The 22287-nt window shown below is 38.7% G+C and overlaps 1 protein-coding gene across 1 annotated transcript; it reads left to right on the top strand.

Moving 5' to 3' along the window:
* The first annotated feature begins 366 nt into the window (after positions 1-366).
* On the top strand, positions 367-22153 carry necab1 (N-terminal EF-hand calcium binding protein 1). The gene is made up of 13 exons (XM_027015855.2): positions 367-564; positions 1859-1883; positions 3539-3647; positions 6137-6162; positions 6465-6562; positions 12833-12969; positions 16904-17025; positions 17542-17618; positions 17993-18046; positions 20269-20381; positions 21224-21301; positions 21448-21539; positions 21669-22153. Exons 1-13 carry the CDS (start codon positions 478-480, stop codon positions 21695-21697), a joined length of 1047 nt encoding a protein of 348 aa, XP_026871656.2. The 5' UTR covers positions 367-477; the 3' UTR covers positions 21698-22153.
* The last annotated feature ends 134 nt before the right edge of the window (positions 22154-22287 follow it).

Raw genomic sequence — 22287 nt, 5'->3', positions numbered from 1 at the left:
CTGAATACTATGAATACAAATGACTAATGAAAACTCCATTTATATTTATGCCTTACACGATTTACCCGAAGTATTAAAAGGCTAACCTATCTATTGTGTTAAATAGCATTTTGAAGCGTGTCTTTACATAGTGCTGGGCTAATAAATACGCCTGTAACAATATTGTTTTATAAAAGTGCACTTAAGATATACCCTGCTTGTTGATCTTTCATGTGTGTACAATGACTTAACCGAAAATATCAGTTTTCCATAGTCACTGTCACAACGATGCACGCAAACCTACCAGACGCGAACAGAAACACATAACCTATATTTCCTGAGAAGCTTGTACTGCGCATATCCTTCATGCGCAATTCCTTGGAAACGCGCATAGCATCCACTAGCTGTGCGCCAGTTCAGACAGCAGACTGTTGTTTGCATGATTTTTAAGTAAAGGAAACAGCGTTATTATATTGTTATTTGCTGCCCTGTTTTAAAATGGATTGCTCTGAAGACGTACAGCCACTTTCGGACGAAGCCAGTACTCCGGTGGAGTTAAAGAAAGGAATGTCAATATTTTTGGATGTAAGTAGAACCAATATCTCATAAGATATTTAGTGGAATGGTTCATTGGATGACTCGCCAGTAATATAATGTAAATATACCATCATTATAATAATAAAACCGTTGGTTGACCTCATGAGCGTTTTCTTTTCAGAGTTTGACAGTTCATAATGAATTTTCTTTACAATTTTGGTTGTTAAATGGTATGGTATTTTACCATCGTTTATTTTATTAACAAGAATTAGTATTGTAAAATGTAATTAATTGATTTAACTAGTTAATTTATTATTTATTATGCGAAGAGATTACATTAACCCCAGTTTTGATAAGAATACGGATCGAGTACGTAGCAAGATGTGCTTAAACATGCAGAGAAGATATGGTCCAAGGTTTTAATTTTTTTCCAGGGAGTTTGTGCTTGCCATAGCGACATTGTCAAATGCCTGGACCTCTTTAATGTGGAAATAGTTTTTAAAATTTGTCTGTTTATGCAGACTTTAGTGATGTATGTAAATTTTCATGATGTCATTTGGGAAGATACTATATCATTTTTGTATGGTTATGATGTATGGAGTTTTATATGCAGTTATATTGTTGTGTTAACCTTCATATGAATGATATTAATGAGATCTTGGTTATTACTATAACTCTCAAAAGTTATGGAAGTGTGCATCATTGCCATTCTTTTAATGACACAGTTAAAATTACACATCTCTGCTAAAACAAACAAACAAAAAATACAGAATATCTTTCCCTGCATCTTTTAATAGTACTTATGAATTATTATTTCAGCAAATTGGAAAAATCCTCTAAACCAGAGCTAGAACCTTTTTGGTAGGTGTAAAAAAAAGAAGAAAGAATACATTTAAAAAAAAGAAAAGAATAATTGAAAATATTAAAACCTTGTCTTGCAAATTTAGGTTAAATTAAACTGGGCTAATGAAATGACCAATCACTGATGTAGCAGTGGCATACATTTACAATATCGGTCAGGTGGAAGGTAAATATAGCCCACTCTTGGCATGGACACCAGAGGACAATTTTTAGTTCTGTGAATACTCCTGCCATGTAATAAAACCCTAGTTAATGGTGTGATATTGAGGTCTGGGACTATCCTTCAAATCCCTTCTGTTCTTAGAAGCTTCATGTTAATGCACATCATGCACCCTGGTGCATCCCTCATAACCTTTTTAATGGTTAACACGATTTTTATACTGAGATCCATTTGCCCAGCAGGATCCAACAGTGCCTTCTTATACAATAAATGCAACACATTTTTATGAAGTCTAGTTTTTCTCTCTCTTTTCTTTTTCAGATACTGAGAAGAGCTGATAAAAATGGTAAGACTTCAGTGTTCCCAGAGGTCGTGTATGCCTGTGCCTTGAACTAAGCACCCACTTTATTACAAACATTTATTTATTACAATATTAGAGGCTATATGCCATTTGAGGCAACAGATAATTTGTAGCCATGCAAAATTTGTTATCCAGTCCTGCAAATCAGTGGTCACGGTACTGTTAGCTAAATATTTTTGTATGTCAAACTCCTCTTAAGCCTGTTGGATATTGTTGCATGTAAAAATCTTAGCCTGATGCCTGATGCACTCAGTGTCACAGCATAGCCCCCATTGCCATGCCATCACTATATCAGTCTCACTGCTGTGATGAGAATGACCCACAACCCAAGTTAAATACATATGGCAGTGATGCTGTGTCTGAAACTGACCAATGATGAATGGGGTAGAGAGTGACTGATAAAGTGTTCATGGCAATAGACAGGTTCCAGTCTGTATTTGTACACGACTGCAACTCTATATTTATGTAATAATGTTCTATGGGTATAATAAGTTATGGCGTTTCTTATAAAGTGGGTTGTAAGTGTATATGTTGCATGTAGCCAACTCATTCCAAAGCATATAAATTAAATTAGACTGAATCCATGCAAGTGGCCCTTTTCACCCAAATACTGCTCTGTTGTCATGGAAACACTGTACTTTCCATATGTCTTTTAAAGTCAGTCAATATTTTAGTGCTTTTAGGCAGGGATTCAGGTTCTAAACAAATGTCACTGTGATATTTTCATCACTCTGCATGTGTTATTATGTTTTGCCACATTTTACTGGTGTTGATGTGAGAGAACTTCAGATTTTATCATGTTAATCAAATAGTAGTTTGTAGCACTTTCAGATATATTAGAATCCTATTCTTAAGATGAGTATGTTTTGTTGAGTATTTCAGCACAAATAGAATGCTATATGCTAACAGAGTGTTTGTTTAATTTATTGTCTGGGAACCATTATTCTTATATGTCTGTAAAATTGGAATTTTATTCTCATACCACAGAAAAATCAGAAATCAAAGATAGCATAACTCACATTTAAAATATTACACTAAAGTGGAATACTGCATCATACAAATATGGTGAGATTAATAGATTTAGTAAATGTAAACGATTTATACAGATTTGTAAGGTATTTTGATAATTAGTCCACTCTTACAATAATACTTTTGTCAAATGTTTTGTGTTTTCCCCACTTAATCCACAACTTTGTCAATACCTGTATGTTCCTATTTGTTAATATTTACATTTGCATTGTTAATTACATGAGCAGACCTGCTGCAACAGACTCCTTTGTAAGAGGACAGTTCAGAGTGCACTCTCTTCCTCACCACAGCTGCTCTTCGTCTCCTTTCATTTTCCTTTGATGCTCTTGCACAAATTAGTGGCTTGTGTATAGCCTGAGCTGTGTTTATTCTATTTTAAGTGCATACTAGTATGACTCATCTCAGAATTTGCATACGGTATGGCATCGTTTCGGATGAACCTGAGGACACTGCGTTTAACACCAGCATCCTGCACTTGGGCCCTCACTTTGTTTACGCACAGTTCTGCAGTGCCTCTTCCAGTGCCAACTCAGAAACCTTGGCATGTCCACATTTTCTTCATTTGACCCTGAAATGGCCCAGAAAGTTTAATGTTTTGTTCACTCTCACAGATGATGGCAAGCTGTCCTTTGAGGAGTTTAAGGCATATTTCTCAGATGGAGTTCTGTCTGGTGATGAATTGAAGGAGCTCTTCCATGTCATTGATACTCATAACACAGAGTAAGTAATGTGCAGGATATCACTCACATTTTTCCTTTTTGCATGTTATATCAGCAAGAACACTTTATGTAGGTACTTCATTAAGACTTGCAAATTCAGTGGATCTAATTTCAACATGCTAAAAAAGGCTAAAAAAAAATGTCATATATCTGCACGTCATAGACCATGACCTGCACAGGTTTAAGTCTTAGCCCTTTGTTGTCAGCTGGAGGCCCAAAACCCATGTGTATGTACCTTGAGCACTGTTTGCGTTGTCTGATGGAAGCTACTTAAGTCTCTGTGCTCCTAGAGCCTTCCCCAGTGGCCTCCTGTATGACAGCAGATGTCATGAGCACGGGCTCTGTTGTGACACTGTTGTAAAGCAAGTAGCGGTAGGGCACTTTTTTTCAGTAAAACTCCAGGGACACAGTCTGATACCTCTAAGCCATATTGCAGCCCTCTCATCCTAGTTGATTATGTTTGTGTGTGTGTGTTGAGATAATGAAAGTCTGTCAACATTTTCTTTATTTAGTATCATTAACAGAAACATGCTAGTTTGATCATTTACTGAAAGCCATAAAGCAAATGCATTACAAAATTAAAAATACTGTTTAATATAAACAATATTAAATAAACAGTATTAAATAACAGAATATATACTGTTTAATATAAACAGTATATATAAAATACTAAATACTGTTTGTGGATATTTTACTTGCATATTATGCACATATTAAAATCCTTGGAGTTATTGAATTAAGATGTTTATCAATTATATACAGCACAAACACATAAATAAATGTTGATCACTATAAAATAATTTAACTCACATCTCCACGTGACTGAATTGCTTATCTCTTAAGTAATCTTGGTTTCCATGGTAGCAGCTATCTCGATTGATTTGCAGGCCTTCTGTAGTAAATGGGTTTGATGTGAAAATGACATTTTGTTTTAAGCCATGCTGGTCCAAGAACCTCTTTCATAGTAGTAGATAGCAATAAATAAATAACCTCAGCTTTATGTAAATACATATGGCTTTGTGTAAACGCGTTATAAGCTGTAATTGGCCTGAAAATCTATAATGATGCAGAGTGCAGAACAGGACTAGGGAGATGTACGGGGTCTGGAAGGGTGAAGCGAGTGAAGTTGCTTTATTTGACCAGGCATGTCTCGACCAGGCACAAATGTTGAATATAATCGTTAAAGAAGGGATCTTGCTGCTGTTTTCTTTTGTCAATAAGAGCACAGCCTATTTTCTTAGTTGCTGTTGTCCAGTGGGGGAAGGGCTGCTAATTTAACTTCAGTCAGTGTTTACCTCCTTTACCCCAACCTTTAGAAATGTCCCTTTGAGGACCTTATTGTTTGTCAGAGAAATAATTGTCTATTTGCATATAACACTGAGCTACACAATTGAGAAGTCATGCCTTTTCCCCTTGAAAGTATCCACTTTAAATTCTAGGATACAGTCTAGTGAGACAAAATTAGCTAGTAGTGAGTGACAGAGCAGAACAAATTTCATGCATTTAAAGAACCATAATTACTATATATATTTTTTCCTTTGTAGTTTTATAAAATCTACATACACAATCTACAGTATTCAAAACCTGGTAGTCATGTTTATAAATGAGTCATCGGTGCATAGTTCCTCAGGTTTTTCTGATTGCAAATGTTCATGACTCAAGTATTAGACTCACAAGCTTTTTGTTAGAAAAAATGGAAGATATTATACTGTTTTTTTTATTTTATTGCTAACCTCTGGTTGTAAAACTAGAATCTCCAGAGGTCTTCCCAGGTTATTCAGTCATTTTATGGTTCTGTCAGTTTACTGAATTCTGTGCCTGCTACCAGGTGTAGCCAGGTATAGCCGGCTGTGTGGCCCATGACGCAAAGCCTCCTCTGGGCTCATACAATCCACTGCTGGGGTTTATGCTGTCTTGTTAAGTGCTGCCTTTCCCTGAGGTGACCAGCAATTGCAGTCAGATGATTGCCAAACCTAAAAGGAGGATTAAGGCAGCTTTAACCCAACCATATTCAGATGAAAACAACAGATGACACATTCACTCCTTGAGTTGCTAGAAGTAGAGAATCACTCAAAGTTATACTATATTGAGACAGGTGCAAGGTGCCAAGTGTACTTGTAATTATTTAAAGCTGTTTTCAAAATTACATGCTAAACCTATTTATCACTCCTAATAGTGTCTGAGATCAAGTAGGAGCAACCAGTTTGCACTGGCATCAAAATGGGTCTCTTTTAGCAGAAAGCATTTCATGATAATAGTAATTTAGAAATGCAGTATGCACTGGTACACAACCAGAGCTTCATTTTACATACCCTATCTTTATGAAAGTCTTCTTTTCTTAAACATCCCTGTGCATCTCAGCATAAGGGCTTATAAATGCACAAATGCTGTATTAGTTGCTAATTCATTCTGCAAAACCAAGGTTTTCATGTTATGCTTTTTATAAGTCTAATGGCTTAAATAAATTTTACAATTATCTTTCTCTTTCAGCAATGTGGACACAGATGAGCTATGTGGTAAGGAAATATTTTTTTAAATACAACATAAATTTGTTGCTTTATGGTCATGGCAGTTATATTAAGACATTGTAATTGATCACATGTATGGAGGATGTACTTCATATGTACATTCTTGTCTCTCAACCTGCTGAAATGCTCTAAATTTGATTTTGACATCTGCTTTAAATACCTGTAGAAACATCGTTTAAAACAGCCATGATGCGGTAAAAGAGGTATAAAATAGTTTGGAGATAAAGGATTTAAAGGTAGTGATGAGATGGCACTGGGCCAGGTCTGTTACCGCTCCTCTGTGTCCTTAGAATATTTCTCTCAGCATCTTGGAGAATATGAAAATGTCCTTGCTGCCTTAGAAGACCTGAATGTCTCTATACTGAAGGCTATGGACAGAACCAAAAAGGTGAGTCAGTGTCCTGATTTTCTGCATTGTAGGGCTGTCATATTTCTCAAATGTGTCAGTGTGTTTAGTTTCCCCACACTGTAACGTTCCCTTCACATTGGTGGAGGCGTGTCTTCATCACATCTGTCCACTAAATTTTCTCTTGTGCAGGCCCATGTTTGTGCTTTTTTGGGTTTCGATGCTGATGACATGTTTTTAGTCTTGTGGTAGGGCTCATATAATTTTCCTGTCACATAATTTTCAATTTTCATGGTCACGTATGAACAGTAGATTTCCCTTACAATTGTCTGCTTTTCATGCTGGTTTCTTTCTAGCCTGAAAGAGAAGAGTTATTATGTAACACACTGAGGGCAGAAGCGTGGTGATGTTATAATGTTACACACTGAGGGCAGAAGCATGGTGATGTTATAATGTAACACACTGAGGGCAGAAGCATGGTGATGTTTCTGGCTTGTGCCTGTTATGGCCAATACTATCTATTCACCGAAATAATTGTTCTAATACTTATGGAAAATGTGATGACTGATTGCTGAATATTTTTTTTCCAAAATGATAATATGCAGCAAAACATCTGAAGTTCTACATTCTGCATTCATAACTGTCTTAGAGTTTGGAGGTAGACCTAATTGTTTATACAGTTTTTACTGTCTCAGTCTGAACGGGGGATAAAGTGTTCCTGAAGGTCAGAAGAACATAAGGTACTAAAGATTTTTGCTTGCATGCCTTTTTTAAAATCATTTTCTCACCTTACAGGAAATAGAAATGATAACTGAGGATTTTGAAAATAACCATCACTAAAATTGTTTTTCTTTGCCTGTTTTGTGTCTGTTACTGTCAGCAGTTTCTAGTTCCTTGAGAGGTTAGATATCATATTATAGTCACTCTCCCAGAATGCTTATTACTGCCACAAAGCCATGCTGCCAACCATGCACTCAAATAATCATGAATGAAGCTCTGTTAGGTTCAACTGAATCTAAATTAGTCTAATTGAATCTATTTTATCTAATTAAATCAAAATTAATCCACTTGAACTGAAGTAAAATCAGGCATTTGCGGAATTTTAAATTAGCATATAATTTTAAAATATGACTCTGGTTATTTTTATTACTTACTGATTATGAATTAATATCTGATTTACTGTTGGTTGTACAGTAAATAAGTATTAGAAGACTAGAAGTTTCAAAATTCATTCTGTTTCTGAAGATAGATGAATGCAAGGTTATGTGCCATTTCTAAATGACATTTAAAGAGCATTTGGCATTCAGTGTTATTTGTTATGCCCTCCACCCTGGATCAGACTACGTTCCACAGAATCCTCCGGGTCGATCCTAATCGCAGGAGTTTTATCACCCGTTCATAATTAACCACTAATCTATGTGCCTATTTTAAGCCACTTGTTACTAAATCAATTTGTGAAGTCTTGTTTTGGCTAGCCAAATATGTCTACGCATTATAGGTTGTGCATACCTTTCTGAGGCTTATTTGAGAATACTTACCTTATTCCAGTTTATATGGTTTATGTCTTTTTGCCTGCTCTGGTTTGGATCTGTTTGCTATTCTCAGCTATCGACTTTGTTATGTTTCCTGGTTTTTGCTCTAGATCCTAGTCATTGTTGCAATACTGCCCTTGCATTTTACTTGCAAGGGTCTTCCATTTTGTCCTTGGAAAAATCTATTATACAGTGTAGTCTGTCACCAAAGTATACCTGCAATTGGACAATTCAGAAAGAAGTGAAAAATAAACCACTTAATTCAAATGTTGTTAAATATGGATCTGTCATAGGTTGAAATCATTTTACATTGTGAACGCTAACCTCAGTGCATATCCTCAAGACAGTGTCAAAATCCACATTTTAACTATTTGTGTCTGCTGTTCATTTCAAAGATGGGATACACTGTTCTTCATAAGATCAACAAACCTTCTAAAAAATATGATATTTCCATGTCACCTTCTTTTCTTATGTTTACTATTCATTATGATGCTGATATATGCATTCTCATTACTCTGTGTTTGTGTCTACTAAAGCCAAGTCTGCATGTCCCTGTTATCAACCAGCAACCGGTCTAACTGTTAAGGGAATACCTACGTAGCAAATATGCCTAATTTGCCTAGTGCCAAGTCGCTTAATTGAGCCTGGTTACCGCTTTGCTCAGATAACGAATTTCTAATGCACTGACTGGAAGCACCACTTAATGCTTGTGTTTATCTTGGGAGGCCAGATATGAGCGTGAAAGGACAGTGGTGTGTGTCACTTCATTATGCTGTCTACGTTTGTTATGCCAGTCTACTAAATGTAATGTAGCCTTCTGTTGAAAGCTGGATGTAGATGCTTGCTTAACTTATTTTATTCCATATCATTTTTGAACGAGTAATTCTAATTGTTTCACTTTCAATCAACCAGAACCCTATAAGGTGTTTTAATGACCGTGGAAAACCTCAGTGTGAGAACTGTGATACAAGAAATGAAATCACTTCTTAAATGTTGGAAATAATGAAACACATATAACAAGGGGAGAGATAGTAAGATGGGAAAAACAGAAACACTAGATATTTTGTCTGAAGTATGTGGTAAGCCTTTCATTTAAATTTTTTGTTTTGTTAGTTGCACTAATTACTGATCAAATAGATGCATAATATTTAAACACTGCCTTCATACTTTTGCTTATATGGTTTCAAAAGTTTGACATTTTATCTGAATGTTGTAAAAATCCACTTTAGACATAGGAATATAAGATATGAATGGTACACAGTAAAAGGGCAGAAACAGACAATAGATGGCTGCAATATTTATAATTAAATTACTAATAGGATACATAGATTATTGGTGGGTGAATATGCTTGGGGACAAGCAAAACTTACATTATAAATCCCTCAAGACAAATTCAGAAGCCTAAAAACCCCCCAGTTCTCTCCTGTTATATGGGGTTTGAGATCAGTGATCATTTCTTATAGTTTACATTAAATGAGTCCCAGTAAATCTTAGAGCTGATTGGGTAAAACGGCCATCAGCTACCACCACCATACTGCACCATCTGTTTCAGCCTTTTACATTTTCAGCAATAAAATGATAGACTGGCTGTTATGCAGTCAGAACTGTGAGTGTTGAAGAACTGAGGGTAATATTGACAGAATGGGTAGACTTTGATGAGTACATTAACATCTTCTACCTCTTTGTGGTGATTTAAGGACACCACTGTGTATATAGGCTCTCAATTCTACAGGTTAAAATGGAAAGAGTAAAAACTGAAACCAGTTTATAGTACTAAATAACCATTCAACACAAAAAACAATTCCCTTGTTTGTTTTTTAAAACCTGCTCTTTACCTGTTCTATACCTCTTTTCTCTAATGACCTTAAGACAGCTAAAGATTGCTCTAATCAGTATGTTGTATACCTTACAAGGCCTCATCTAACAAAATACCTGTGCAATGAAGTCAATCATCCTTCAGTTCTCTTACGGAGAACTGCTTTGTCAAAGATGTTGGCCTCATACAGAGCCATTTGAGAGATGTAGTGTTTTTTTGTTCTATAAAATGGCTGCAGGCGATGGAGCTCCAGGCCTCAATGACTCATGGCTGTGCACTTAAAGGTCATCTCTCTGTCTCTGTTACTGCCCCTCCAAACTCTCTTCAACCTGCTTTGATCTCTGCTGTCCAGAACATGTGGTAGGGCCACTGTACTCTGTTCACACTGAATAAAATGAGTGGAGATGGCATTTCTAAGCCTTGTGTCAGTGGCTTGTGCATGTTAACAAATGTAGTTTGGCACCTGTTTCGTTGACTCGTCAGAACATTCCAACTTGTCTTTTTAGCATTTTGAGCTGCTCTTGTTGGTGGCAGAGTGTCTTTTTTTCTTGCGCTTTCTCTGTGCTCCTGTGTACCAGCACATAATAACTGTAATACGCTTGAAAATATCACATAACCCCTGAGCTCCAAAAATTGTTGAGGCAAATTCAATGGAAATGCGATTATGAGGCAGCTTGCACTTTCACTTAACATGATTTTGATCTGGCCTATCTATTTAATTCAAAGGCCCAGTACATGACCTCATTGAGCATTCACCCTTGCTCTCCATAATCAGATGCCTGATTGAAAATATCCACTAAGGGATTGTATGTGTGGTGTCAGGTGTTTGAACCAATTTAATTCTAATGCATTCTGGTTGAATTGCTTCCATCAGTTTCATTGTGTAGACAGGTAGGATTCGTAGATATTCACAGTTTAAAATCAGTAAATAACCCTTTATGAAAAAGATCTAAAATTTTATATTTCAACTGTATTCCAGCTCAACAGTCATGATAAGCTTCTAAAATAAGCTTTCGTTGTGTTGTGGTATGAATTCCAAAAGGTTTTCCACTTTGGTCCAATAATCAGGAAATAAATTTGGAGTAGTGATTATTAAAAATGATATATTATGAATTAATACTAACAACACAAATAATGTGATTCCTAAGATCTTCTTTGATCATTTTCCATTGCAAAACAAGAGGACATTTGCCTTTTATGTCTCTAAGACAGTAGTTGAGCTGTATAAACAGTTTATTAAAAATAAATAAATGCTTTCATCAGCGTAGAAGTGAAAGGCAAAATTGTGCTTATGAATTACATGTTCTAATGTCTGTTTAATGTATGTACTGAGAACAGCAAGGGATGTAAAGAAGAACCTTGTGGCACACCATAATGCACTATTTTAGAGTCCTTCAAAAAACTCCATTTACACTAACAAACTGGTACCACTCTGTTAAATAGGATGTAGACCAAGCTATGACTTGCCCATCTAAACCAACCATATTTTTTAATCTGTCAATTATTTTGTGGTCAATGGTATGAAATGCTGCAATTATGTCCAATAGAACTGAAATGCAGGGTATCGTGTCAACACAGGTTGTTGGACTGGATGAAAACATCAGGAAGTATAAATCACTGTGACTGATAGGGCTAAATTTATGTTCCTGAATGATGTCCGTTGGCGAATTTTGTCATTGTGCTGAATACACCCTAAATGTACAGTAAGACACTGAATACACCCTAACTGTACAGTAAAACATTGAATACACCCTAACTGTACCATAAAACACTAAATACACCCTAACTTTACAGTAAGACATGGTGTAGTACCATGACCCTGCTGTTGCATTTTACCTCTAAAACCTTCCCTTTTCTGACAGGAAAGGTTTACGAATTGATGTTTGATGATATCTATAGGAATTTGTGCATCAGGGACAGATTGGGTACTTGTTAGTTTGGTGTTAAATAGGTGCCTTCTATTTGTTTGTTTTTAGAAATCAAATCAGAAAAAGTAAGTAGCTCCAGCAGAAAGTAGAGCCTGGTGGTAGTTGTGGACAGATTCTTTTGGTGCTGTTTAGAAAGCCTCCATCTTATTCTGTCAGCATATACAGTCATGCAGTCTAGAAATTTGCTCAAGGCTGCATAAGTGCTCAGTGTGGAAGAAAACAGATTTTCTGATAATTGTTTTGCTTACTCAAAGCAATGCAATATTGTCCAGAGTAAACCTTAAGCATTTGTTTAATTCTTGAATCATATGCTCTAGATATACTCTGATACCTGGTACACTAAGGTTTGGAAGACCCTGCAGGCCAGCTATTTGTGGAGTGAGCCCACACTTATTGCATAGGTACCGGTTTTAGTACCAGTATTAGAACCCACATTTATTTCAAGCTGAAAACAGATAAGGTGATGGTCAGATACAGCTTTGTGGATATTATGAGTAGTCTGTTAATTTTCATGCTATATGTAAGCATTAATTGTAAGGTGTGGTTAGATTTGTGTGTGGAACCTATGACTCTGAGAAACACCAACACTGTCCGAAATGGATAAGAATGCTGTCTTTAAAGGGTCATTTATTTTCTCCATATGTATTATTAAATACAATTTTATCAGCTAATACAACTTGATAAACATTCAGAAAACTCCTATTAAAATGTCTGTATATGGTTTTGGGGGCCTGTACAAATTAATTTTGTTTTCTAGAACTATAAAAAATGGTGACACTAGTTTGAAAAACCTGAACTGATACTGTGTTTTGTGTGTAACTTCAAAAACCTTGTCATAAAATGTAGGAGCACCACCACTTCATCCTTGAGGTGGCTTTGATGAGCCTGACTTGAGCCATAATGGCTCTAACAAGGTCTGCCATCAAAGGCTATCTCTGGAGCTAGTCAGAGCTTGTTATCTGTAGTAACTGACGGAGCCTTGGCAGAGATGAGAAGCGAGCTGGCACTTTATAATGTCCCTCTCTCTGCTCTGCAGGAGTACCAGGAGGCCACGCACCTGGAACAGTTTGTGACACGCTTTCTGCTGAAGGAGACCACCAGCCAGCTGCAGTCACTCCAGAGCTCACTTGAATGTGCAGTGGAGACGACGGCTGAGCAGACCCGGCGGGAGAGGCAAGCCTTCACACCAGTACACCTCTACCAGTCCTGCTTCACCACCACTACAAGCCATACATGCGGCAAATTATGACAGCACATCTGCACTGGCTTCACAAAGTACCCATTAATTTCATGTTTTCATACACTAGAAGGTAGATGACATTTAAGAATGACTTTTTTTTGGTTGTTGTTATTGCTGAGCTACAGACTAATTCCTATAAAGTTCATTTGAGGTGTTTTTATACTTTTTTTATTTTTTATTTTTTACAAATAATGAAAAAAAAAGAATCATATTTAAGTGTTCAGAGCCTGCAACAGAAACTAGAAAGCTGTTCAGGATTATGGGAACAATAAACTGAGCCTCAACCAATCTGATTTAAAAATAAAAAAGTATTCTTTTATTAAAAATGCTTAAAATATTTTTATTTATTTTTTTTTTAAAGGGGATTACCATTTGACTTTCTTTACCAATGTGGTCAGTGTAGTCCATGCCCTTAGATAAGGAGGGTGTCACATATATTTATAAAGTAAAAACCTTTCCTGGGATTTTTAAAAATTATTAAATATCCCTCAAGAATCTTGGGCATCTTTCAAAATTTGGAGAAGAGGCTATTTTTGGTAAAATATTTTTATGCGCTTGCCCCCCTGCCCCCCATTTATCACCAGTTGTCCATGACAATAGGACTGTATTCGATCAGCTGAAGTTAGATCAGCTAGTTCCTGTAATTACCAATGCCATTCAGAGACTTTGAGATCACAAGCTGGTCCAGTCACAAACCTCGTGTCTTCCCCTGCATATTTATTGTAATCATACAGGATGTGTATTATAATCTCCACTGCAATTACCTGAATGTATGTGCTGCTGATTATAGTTTTTCTCTGACATCATACTATAATGTGCCTCCACAGGAAATGGTCTGACTCAGAGCAGTGGTGGGGATGGGTTGTAGCTACTTTTTAGCTACCAGTTGTAGCTAATTTTAGGATGTTTTCAGACAAGAGTTGTTTTTCTGCACCCTGGACAGCTTGCTCTACGAGTTCGTTAAGTTTGCTCAAGTCCAATAAATGTTATTGGGAGCAGTACAGAGAAATGATCTCTGGGCCTCCTGAAATCAGTGGTCTGGAGTTCACTTCAAGCAAACACTGGTGCACTCCCTGGGTATGTGGAAGCTATCCGCGTTGTGTGTGGGGTTGTGTGATTGGTTCATTTTGTAACATGACTACTTCGACTAATCACCTTAGTTAACTATTCAATTAATATGGGGGGAGACGTGCAGTGTATTTAATGTTGGCTAGATATTTGTTAGTCCCATGTTATCACTATTATGCATCAGTGTATGTCTAATAAAAACATACTTTCATAGGAGCAAGGTTTCTGTAGTAAGATCACCTTAATGGAGCTGGTTTACTTATATGAAGAACATTGTGAAAAGGGCATGTCCTGCATAGCTTGCATGGAGCAAAATTGTGTCTTATGACAATGGCTCTGTATTTGCATGTGTTCCTGCATGGTGAAATGCCATGCTTCCAAAAACATAGTTCTTTGCCACTTTTATCCAGAGATTTATCTGGAGAATTATAAAAAACAGGTAAACATGGTGGCTAACATTGTGCAAAGCTGGTCCCAGAAAAAGTTACATATGGAATTTTGCATTTGATCCACAGTTGGATGTGTGATAGCAAACCAGCAATAATGAGTCCCTCACCGAAACGAGCTTAGAATTGGTCCTGGGTGTGAACCCAAGTATTCGGAAACAAGTGTGAAAACACCCTTAGAGTACAGAATGAACTGTTCGCATGAACAGACCAACACTTGCATGATTTCATGGCTTAGAATGGTGTGAGTATGTGTGACAGGGAGAGAGAGAAAGGGAGACTATACCCAGTACTATTTTAGTCTCCCATCTGCACCAGCTGCGGTCCTTTGCCCCACTTAAACTTGGTAACTTGCTGCCCATTAAAACCAATGAATGCTGGTAATGAACGTTCTTCGTTTCACTGTGAAGTGAAAGTATTGCTTTCGTGCAGTTTGTCTAAGGCAATGTTTCGACTGGTTCACACAAATACAACCTATGGCACTGTAATTAGCAAAGCTGTAGCAGAGGTAACACCTCATGTCAAACCCTTCAGCAAAACTGAGTGCAAGCCAAAACCCCAAGACATGAACTCCAGTATTTACAGTGGCTGCTTCATTTGCATGCCAACCATCTCTCTGTTCTTCCCACTTCCACATGTGGTGGGTGGTAGAAGACGCTCAGACTGCAGCCGAGAGCCTTATCACACACAGTTGTGGCTCTCATGTTAACAGCCACTGAAAGCGTGCTGAGGGCAGGGAGCAGACTAGGCTGCACAAGAACACCTCTCTTGTCTTTCATCCATGCTGAGAGGCAGCAGCACAAAGGACACTCAAAAATGGCTTATGTCTTCAGCACTTCTTGGGGTACACTCAGAGTCTCACCTCCACTCAGCTCCTTTCTGCTTCCCAGCACCACTCTTCTTAGGTACTTTTTTTTCCATACACAAATTGTGAACTGTTAATGGTTTCCTCTGGAGTAAAGAAGAAAGGAATTTGAATAAAAGGATTCAAGAATGAAACTTGAAGCTTGATGTTGAATGCCGCTGCTGTTGTTACTTTTTGACAAGTGTCTGTGTGAGATGGTTGCATGCTTGTAATCCTTTCTTTCTACAGTGAAATGCTTGTTGTCACTTCATGTAACATTTTTAATATCTGTATAGCTTTCATATAATTGAATTGATTCAGTAATAATATACCATTTGTGAAATGAATGTGCATGGTAACAAAGAAATTATCTAAGACTCAAACAAAACACTGAATATATCCATTGTGTGGTGGTGGTGTGGCTTTGATTCCCATTGTGTGAGCTGTGTTTAAAGTGGCCAGTGACCAGAGCAAATTGAATCAGTGCAGGCAATTCTTTATTGTGTGAAGTGTGGCTGGGCTTTCCTGGGAGAGGCTTGGTGTGGCGGGATGAAACGCGGGGGGTGAACAGCAGTCTGGGTCCCCTCTTTATTGGAGCGCCTCTGGTGTAGTGTTTGCTCTGCCGCTCTGCACTCTTCATCTGAGCCACACACGGGGACACACACACACGTATGAATGCAGGGCCATTAGGAATAATTCCTGCTGATGGTCTTCTCTTCTCAATACAAGCACTCTTTATCAGAAAATGGGGATGCTGTAGTGAAGACACTAATGTCGATTTTATGATTAAAACCACAACCTTGGAGTCTCCATGTGTGTAATTCCATTGGCTCCTTATTATGTTACAATAGAAAAACACCATTTTCAGATCAGCTGCCTTGAAGATCCACATGGGGAAACAAGGTCTTATGGCATAATCTGTACCCCTCCATTTGTTTCACGCGAGCAGTGTTCTAAAATAGACTCAACGTTCTGTCGCCTCATACTAATGGGGGGGAATCCAAACTGGAAAAGTTAGATGATCTTTGTGGAATTATTCAAATGCTTGATCAAACCCTAAAACTGGCACTTTGGCATTGTGCAAGGAGTAGAATACCTAGAATATATCTGTGAAACCTTGTAGCACACTACTGTATGAAAATGTGGTAATTTTAAAGTTTCTGCGTTTCTGCTACATCACCAGAGAACAGTTTTTGCAAGAAACAAGTGAAGAGATTTCAGTGAAAATGATAACTTTTAAAACTTTTAACCTCAAATAACAGCAAACCAACAGATGCTAATCTTTGTAAGGCTGTAATAGACAACGGTTTATTGATGTACCTAATGGTTTATCGATGTGTGTTTATTTCCCTTAGGAGACTGAAGGAGGTCTAGATCTAGCTAGATCTGATACAGTTGTTTTCTTTTTCATGCTCCTTCCACTTAACAGTAGCGTGCCACCTGAGCTATCTTTGTTTGTATGTGTGGGGGTTATCTGTGTGTGTGCGTGTGTGTGGTCTCAATTCGCAGACAGGCTCCCATGAAGCCTGAGGTGCTGTCGATTCAGTGGTCAGGCAGGAGATCCAATCGGAGGCTTCAAAGGAATAACAGCTTGTCTCCAAACAACCCACTTCCCAGCCTTGTCAGTTCAGGTGTTTATTCTTAGTCCCGGCGCTCCAGACGAAATGGCATGCGTCCCCCCTGCCTTGGTCTGTGCATGGGGAGGGGGTGATGACTCGCCTCTCTCACCATTTAGTGCTGGAGCTTTTCTAAAGGAAATTGTAGTATTGATCTACTGGGTCTTAGCAACTTTTCAATAGTGCTCTGGATACCTACTGATGAATGTTAGTGCAATGTGAATGTTGTTTAGTGCAATATTGCATGCAGTCTCCAGACAGAAACCATGCATTTTACACAATTCTCACAAGTTGCACTGCAGTCTAAGAAAGAAAGGAGAGCCTAGCTCTGAATTCTGGCAACTTTGTGTCATAACTCTGAAAATCTCTCATATACAGCCAGATCCAGCACAATTCTACTGGATTGAATGTAATTTAGTGACAATAGATCAGAGCAGGAGAAGTCCTGTGTGAGAGATACAAACAGAGATACAGAGGTAAGAGAACGAGACGGAGAGAGAGTTTGGAATACAGAAATATTTACTTCTCCAGGTCTATATGAGGAGGACAACCAGTGGATAACCCAAATCAACAGACTGCAGAAACTGATTGATCGCCTAGAAAAGAAGGTATCATCTTACACACAGTCTGCTGGTGTTCTATTATGTTCTCATAGTTATATAGTCATCTGCACAATTATGGGTGACAGAGGGCTTGTGATTTATGCTAACTATGTCCATGATCTGTGTTACATAAATTTCACTGTTTTCTTCTTACTTCCCTCTCTCTCATTATCACACTGTCACTCTCTCCTTCTGTCCTGCTTTTTCCCTTTCTTTCCCCTTTTTCCTCATTATTCCTCTTTCTGTTGTCCTCGTCCTCACATGAACAGCCCTGTGCTTTTATGCCTTTTGAGTCATGATTCAGGGTTAATTATGAAATGTTAAGAAAATCTTTCGATGAGATTTTTGTGGTTGGTGATCATTGTGCTCACTCTTGTTAGGAGCTGCGTCTGGACCCAGTAGAAGAGGAAGTCCTGGAAGGCACCACCAAATCAGTAACCCATTTACAGCTTGCGCTCTCCCTTTTCCCCGTATTCGCTCAGCATTCAGTCATCGCTGCACACTCTAGATGCTGTTGTCTAGGAAACAGCATAGCTCTCAAGTTGTTCTTTTTTCGATCACTGTCTATCCATTTTCCTCTCATTCAGCTGTTCCATTTTTCACAAAGTACTTTTTCAGTCCCATATTGTAGAGTTCAGGGGCTGAATAAATTATGCACTGTGTGTGCATGTGAGCGTGTGTGTGTGTGCGTGCGCGCGTGTGTGTGTGTGTGTGTGTTGAAGAGAGAGAGAGAGAGAATGTAAAAAAGCACTGTGGTCTCCTGTGTTTATCAGTGGTGAGCAGAGGAATGTGTGCGAACCTGAAAGAGACCCAGCAGGAGGTCTGTTTGTCCAACAAATTGAGTTGTCTGAATACACATATACGCATAGAATCAGGTAACAAAAATCCAGGCACTGACAGCATGGAGACTGCAATCACTCCACCTACAATCACTTTTTGAGAAACCAACAGCTACCGTTCCTTATGTATTGTGAAGGTCAGCTTTCTAGACTAATTATTTATCCTAGTAAGATGACTGGGGGAGAGTACTGTGTTAATGGCTAGGAACCAAGCAGAGGCTCAATACACACACACACACACACAAACACAAACACGCACGCACGCACGCACGCACACACACACACACACACACACACACACACACACACACACACGCTAGTGATGGTGAAATGACGGAGCTTTATTGCTAACCATAGTAGTAAAGCACATCAGTGCGGTTCTCCCTCTCTCACAGGATTCAAATGCTCTTTCCAAGTGTCCCAGCAGCTCATCTCCACACAGGACCATCCTGAAGCCCATGGTGACTGGGAAAAGGCGGCGCTCAACATAGGCACACAAAATCACCACTGCTGACCTTGAGGGGCTTGTAGGTCTTGGAGCATATAACAAACTCAGCAGGGCTTTCATCAACAGAACCGAGTGAAATGATGATGGAAAAATCGTCGTCGATATTTTGAACTTTGTTGATATTATGAACACATTCACAGGCAGTACCCTATATTGTGAGTGCCTAACATGAACCAGGATACATATTTTAAAGCAAATGTGTGTGGCACGTGTGTGTGTGTGTGTGTGTAGTACACAAATGTATTGCTAGATATTCTAGAGGTATTACATATCATAGATGGTACATATCAATTTGTATCTTTCCATTAGTAAAATCCACTAATTTCTATGGCAATCTCAAGTGTAAGTGTGATGCTGTAAATTACCTTCATTATAATTAAGATTATATAACATGAAAGAACCCTGAATAGGAGACTGTGTATGTATATAATATTGAAACTGTATGATGTGTAAGTGTATGTGTGTGTGTGTGTGTTTGTGTGTGTGTGTGTGTGTGTGTGTGTTTGTGAATGATATGAGGAAAAGTTTAGCTCTGACTGCAAAGAGAAAACTCACTTCCTGTTACTTTCAGTTCAGCCCTCATTTGCCTGCTACCAGGACTCCCAGCAGCATAGCCAGTCAAAGTGCAGCCATTACTCCACAGATATTTACTGCTCTACATGCTACCATATCCTAGGAGCCCTTCACCATGCTTGTTCTGAACTAGTCTAAAGAGCTACAAAGGCATTTAACTGGCTGCAGTAATGAATGATTGACAGAGCGACTTTGGACACATTAGCTGGAATTCCCCTTCTTGTTATTCTGTATATGTTGCGATTTCATTTGTAGATCTCTTCCAGTCATTTGTGTTTGCCTTGAATGCCATCATTCTTGCTGCCTTCTTGGCCCCAATCTTGGTCACTTTTTCACATGTGGCTAACCTCATTCCTGGCCCTCATCCCACTCAATGTCCCGAGACTTGCTTCTGTCATGCGGTGTCAGGGTTGCTGTCTCTACACTGCAAGTTTTATAATTCTCTATAGCTCCTCGAACCCTAGGGTTCGTTGCTAACTTAGCCACATGTTCACACAGAATCTTGGAACAAGAGTTCTGATCTAGTGTAGGTTTTCCCTCGTCTCTCAGGAACACTTCTCCTTCACTGAAAGGAGATCAACTGAATTCAGTGGTCAGATGCTTTGCGGTACTGCTGTAGGTCGTGAGGGCTCCGTTGCACAACCCTGAGCCTCAGCTAAGTCCTGGATGTTTTCTCTCCCTGTTTCCCTCTCTCTTTCTCCCTTTCCCCCTTTCTCTGTCTGTCAATACCTTTTAGCACATTCTGATTGTGCAGCGGCAGCTGCGTGTGCTCGAGGATGGCCTGGACGACTTCCGTCTGGCTCTCCGGCAGTACATCGACTGTGCTAGCACCCAGACCGGCTGCTTGCAGTGAGTAGACAACCCTAGGTCTGCCCCTGGAATGTCTCTGTGCTACATAGCCTGTACACACAAAATATCACAGCTGTCAAAAAGTCAAGGTAAAAACTTTTCTTCTAGATGGAGGAATATCTTGGCCTCAGCATCCATTTTGTATAGCTCACATAGACTGCTGTGTGTCCCACTGTGTGCCCAGTTGTGTCTCACTGTTTGTCCCACTCTGTGTCTCACTATGTCCCCCCTTATCTTGGATAAGATGAGATGTGATGAGATGTGATGAGATGAGATGAGCTTAGCTCTAAGTCTAGTGAGAGGTCTGGGACTATTTAGTTAGATGTGCTTTCAGTGAATGGGATGCAAAGCAAAATGACATAAAACTTCACTGATCGAAGAACTATTCTGTCACATCTGGGAGGTTTTGTTTGAGACCTTGTTAAACACCCATGACCTATTAATGTGTTGTCAGTGTGCACTGAGTCCTGAATGGTCAGACCAGCACAAAGCAATAAAATCCAAAGACGATGCTTGACTCTTGACCTCCAAAACAGGAGCCGGACACCCATGATTTACTTAGAGTCCAGGAACCAATGAGTGGCTCACTCTGTTCTGAAAAGCAGCAGAATAGATTTAATGCGATCACTGCTTTGACACACCTAAGGAAGTTAGCTAATGCATCATATCATCTTGTTAGAGCAGGCTGAACAATAAACTGCAGTGCTATGCCTCTAGGTCCATGAACTGATTATTAATTTGCCTATTAAGGATTTTAACTTTGCAAGTGTCAAGAGAAAAAGGGAATCTGACTGCTACTCAGAGGTAATAATCCTGAATGTGATCCTCTGCTCCATTGGCAGTATTGCAGTTCAGAGGATTGCTAATGAGTCTCGCTTCATATTGTATGAATTCTGGGAGCACAGCAATGTGTGGAAGAAGTAAGACCTGTTTTCAATCCTTATTTGTAATTCACTGTCCTGAGTATATAGTCAAAAGTTCAACAGTGCATGTAATTGTATTTGACATTGATGTTGTATTAATGCTCTAGTATGCATTTCTGAGTTAACTGTTTATTGTGTGGTAGTCACTTGCAGACGAACTACAGCAAAACCTTCCAGAGGGGTAACGTGGATTTCTTAGAGACTCCAGAGATTATAACCACCATGCCGGTACCAGGTATAGAGGATGTTCTCTTTGGCGGCCTAATCACTGGCCTGACACATTGTGTTATCCAAGAAAGAGATAATAACTGGTCATGTAATTTCCCACCAATGCTGAGGTCTATGTAATTGTGTTCCCCTATAGCATCATGGTGGGTGCTGAACAACAACTAGACCCATGGATATCCTGACAGAAGGCTCTAAAGGAAACCAGTATGGCATTGTTGTTTCTTAATCATCTGGAAACGCACCCTTGTGTTAAAATTTGGTGTCGAGTCATGGTGTATATAATCAGATACCCATGGTCCTGCATCATTAGTTCTTTAAGATGTGTACATTTCTAGATGTTAACTGCTTAAGCAATGACTGTCATTCTGATGGTGGTACATTCTGTTGATGTGTTATCAGGATTAGGACTTTGTTAATCTGTCACTGGACAGCACCAGTATGTGTGAGCAACAGTGCCCTGTGCTGTTATTACCAGTCTGTGTAAGTGTCAGGACTCGATGCCTCCTTATGTAGCAGAACTTGTGAGCTGAACAATCCAACAAGTTTTTGACTCTGCTGATTTTGTATAACGATGCACTGTTCTTGCTGTACGCTACATAGTTTGTACACTCTGAATAAAGATAAGGATATAGTCATCGTTCATTTTGTTTTTGTTTGGAATAGCATCACTGAGCTGTTTTCAGTATCAGTCTTGGCAATCAGGGATTTTTATGTAATCTTCAGATGAGGACACTTGATTCATTAACAGGATATGT

This window comes from Electrophorus electricus, chromosome 8, assembly GCF_013358815.1.
Source record: "Electrophorus electricus isolate fEleEle1 chromosome 8, fEleEle1.pri, whole genome shotgun sequence".
Classification (NCBI taxonomy): Eukaryota; Metazoa; Chordata; class Actinopteri; order Gymnotiformes; family Gymnotidae; genus Electrophorus; species Electrophorus electricus.
Note: the sequence above shows the minus strand (reverse complement) of the source record. Positions and strands in the feature narration are given on the sequence as shown.

Coding starts and splice junctions, on each gene's coding strand:
- necab1 (XM_027015855.2), top strand. CDS start 478: ATGGATTGCTCTGAAGACGTACAGCCACTTTCGGACGAAGCCAGTACT. Junction 17,026..17,541: donor TCCCAGCCTTGTCAGTTCAG/GTGTTTATTCTT, acceptor TTACTTCTCCAG/GTCTATATGAGGAGGACAAC. Junction 21,540..21,668: donor AACCACCATGCCGGTACCAG/GTATAGAGGATG, acceptor GTTCCCCTATAG/CATCATGGTGGGTGCTGAAC.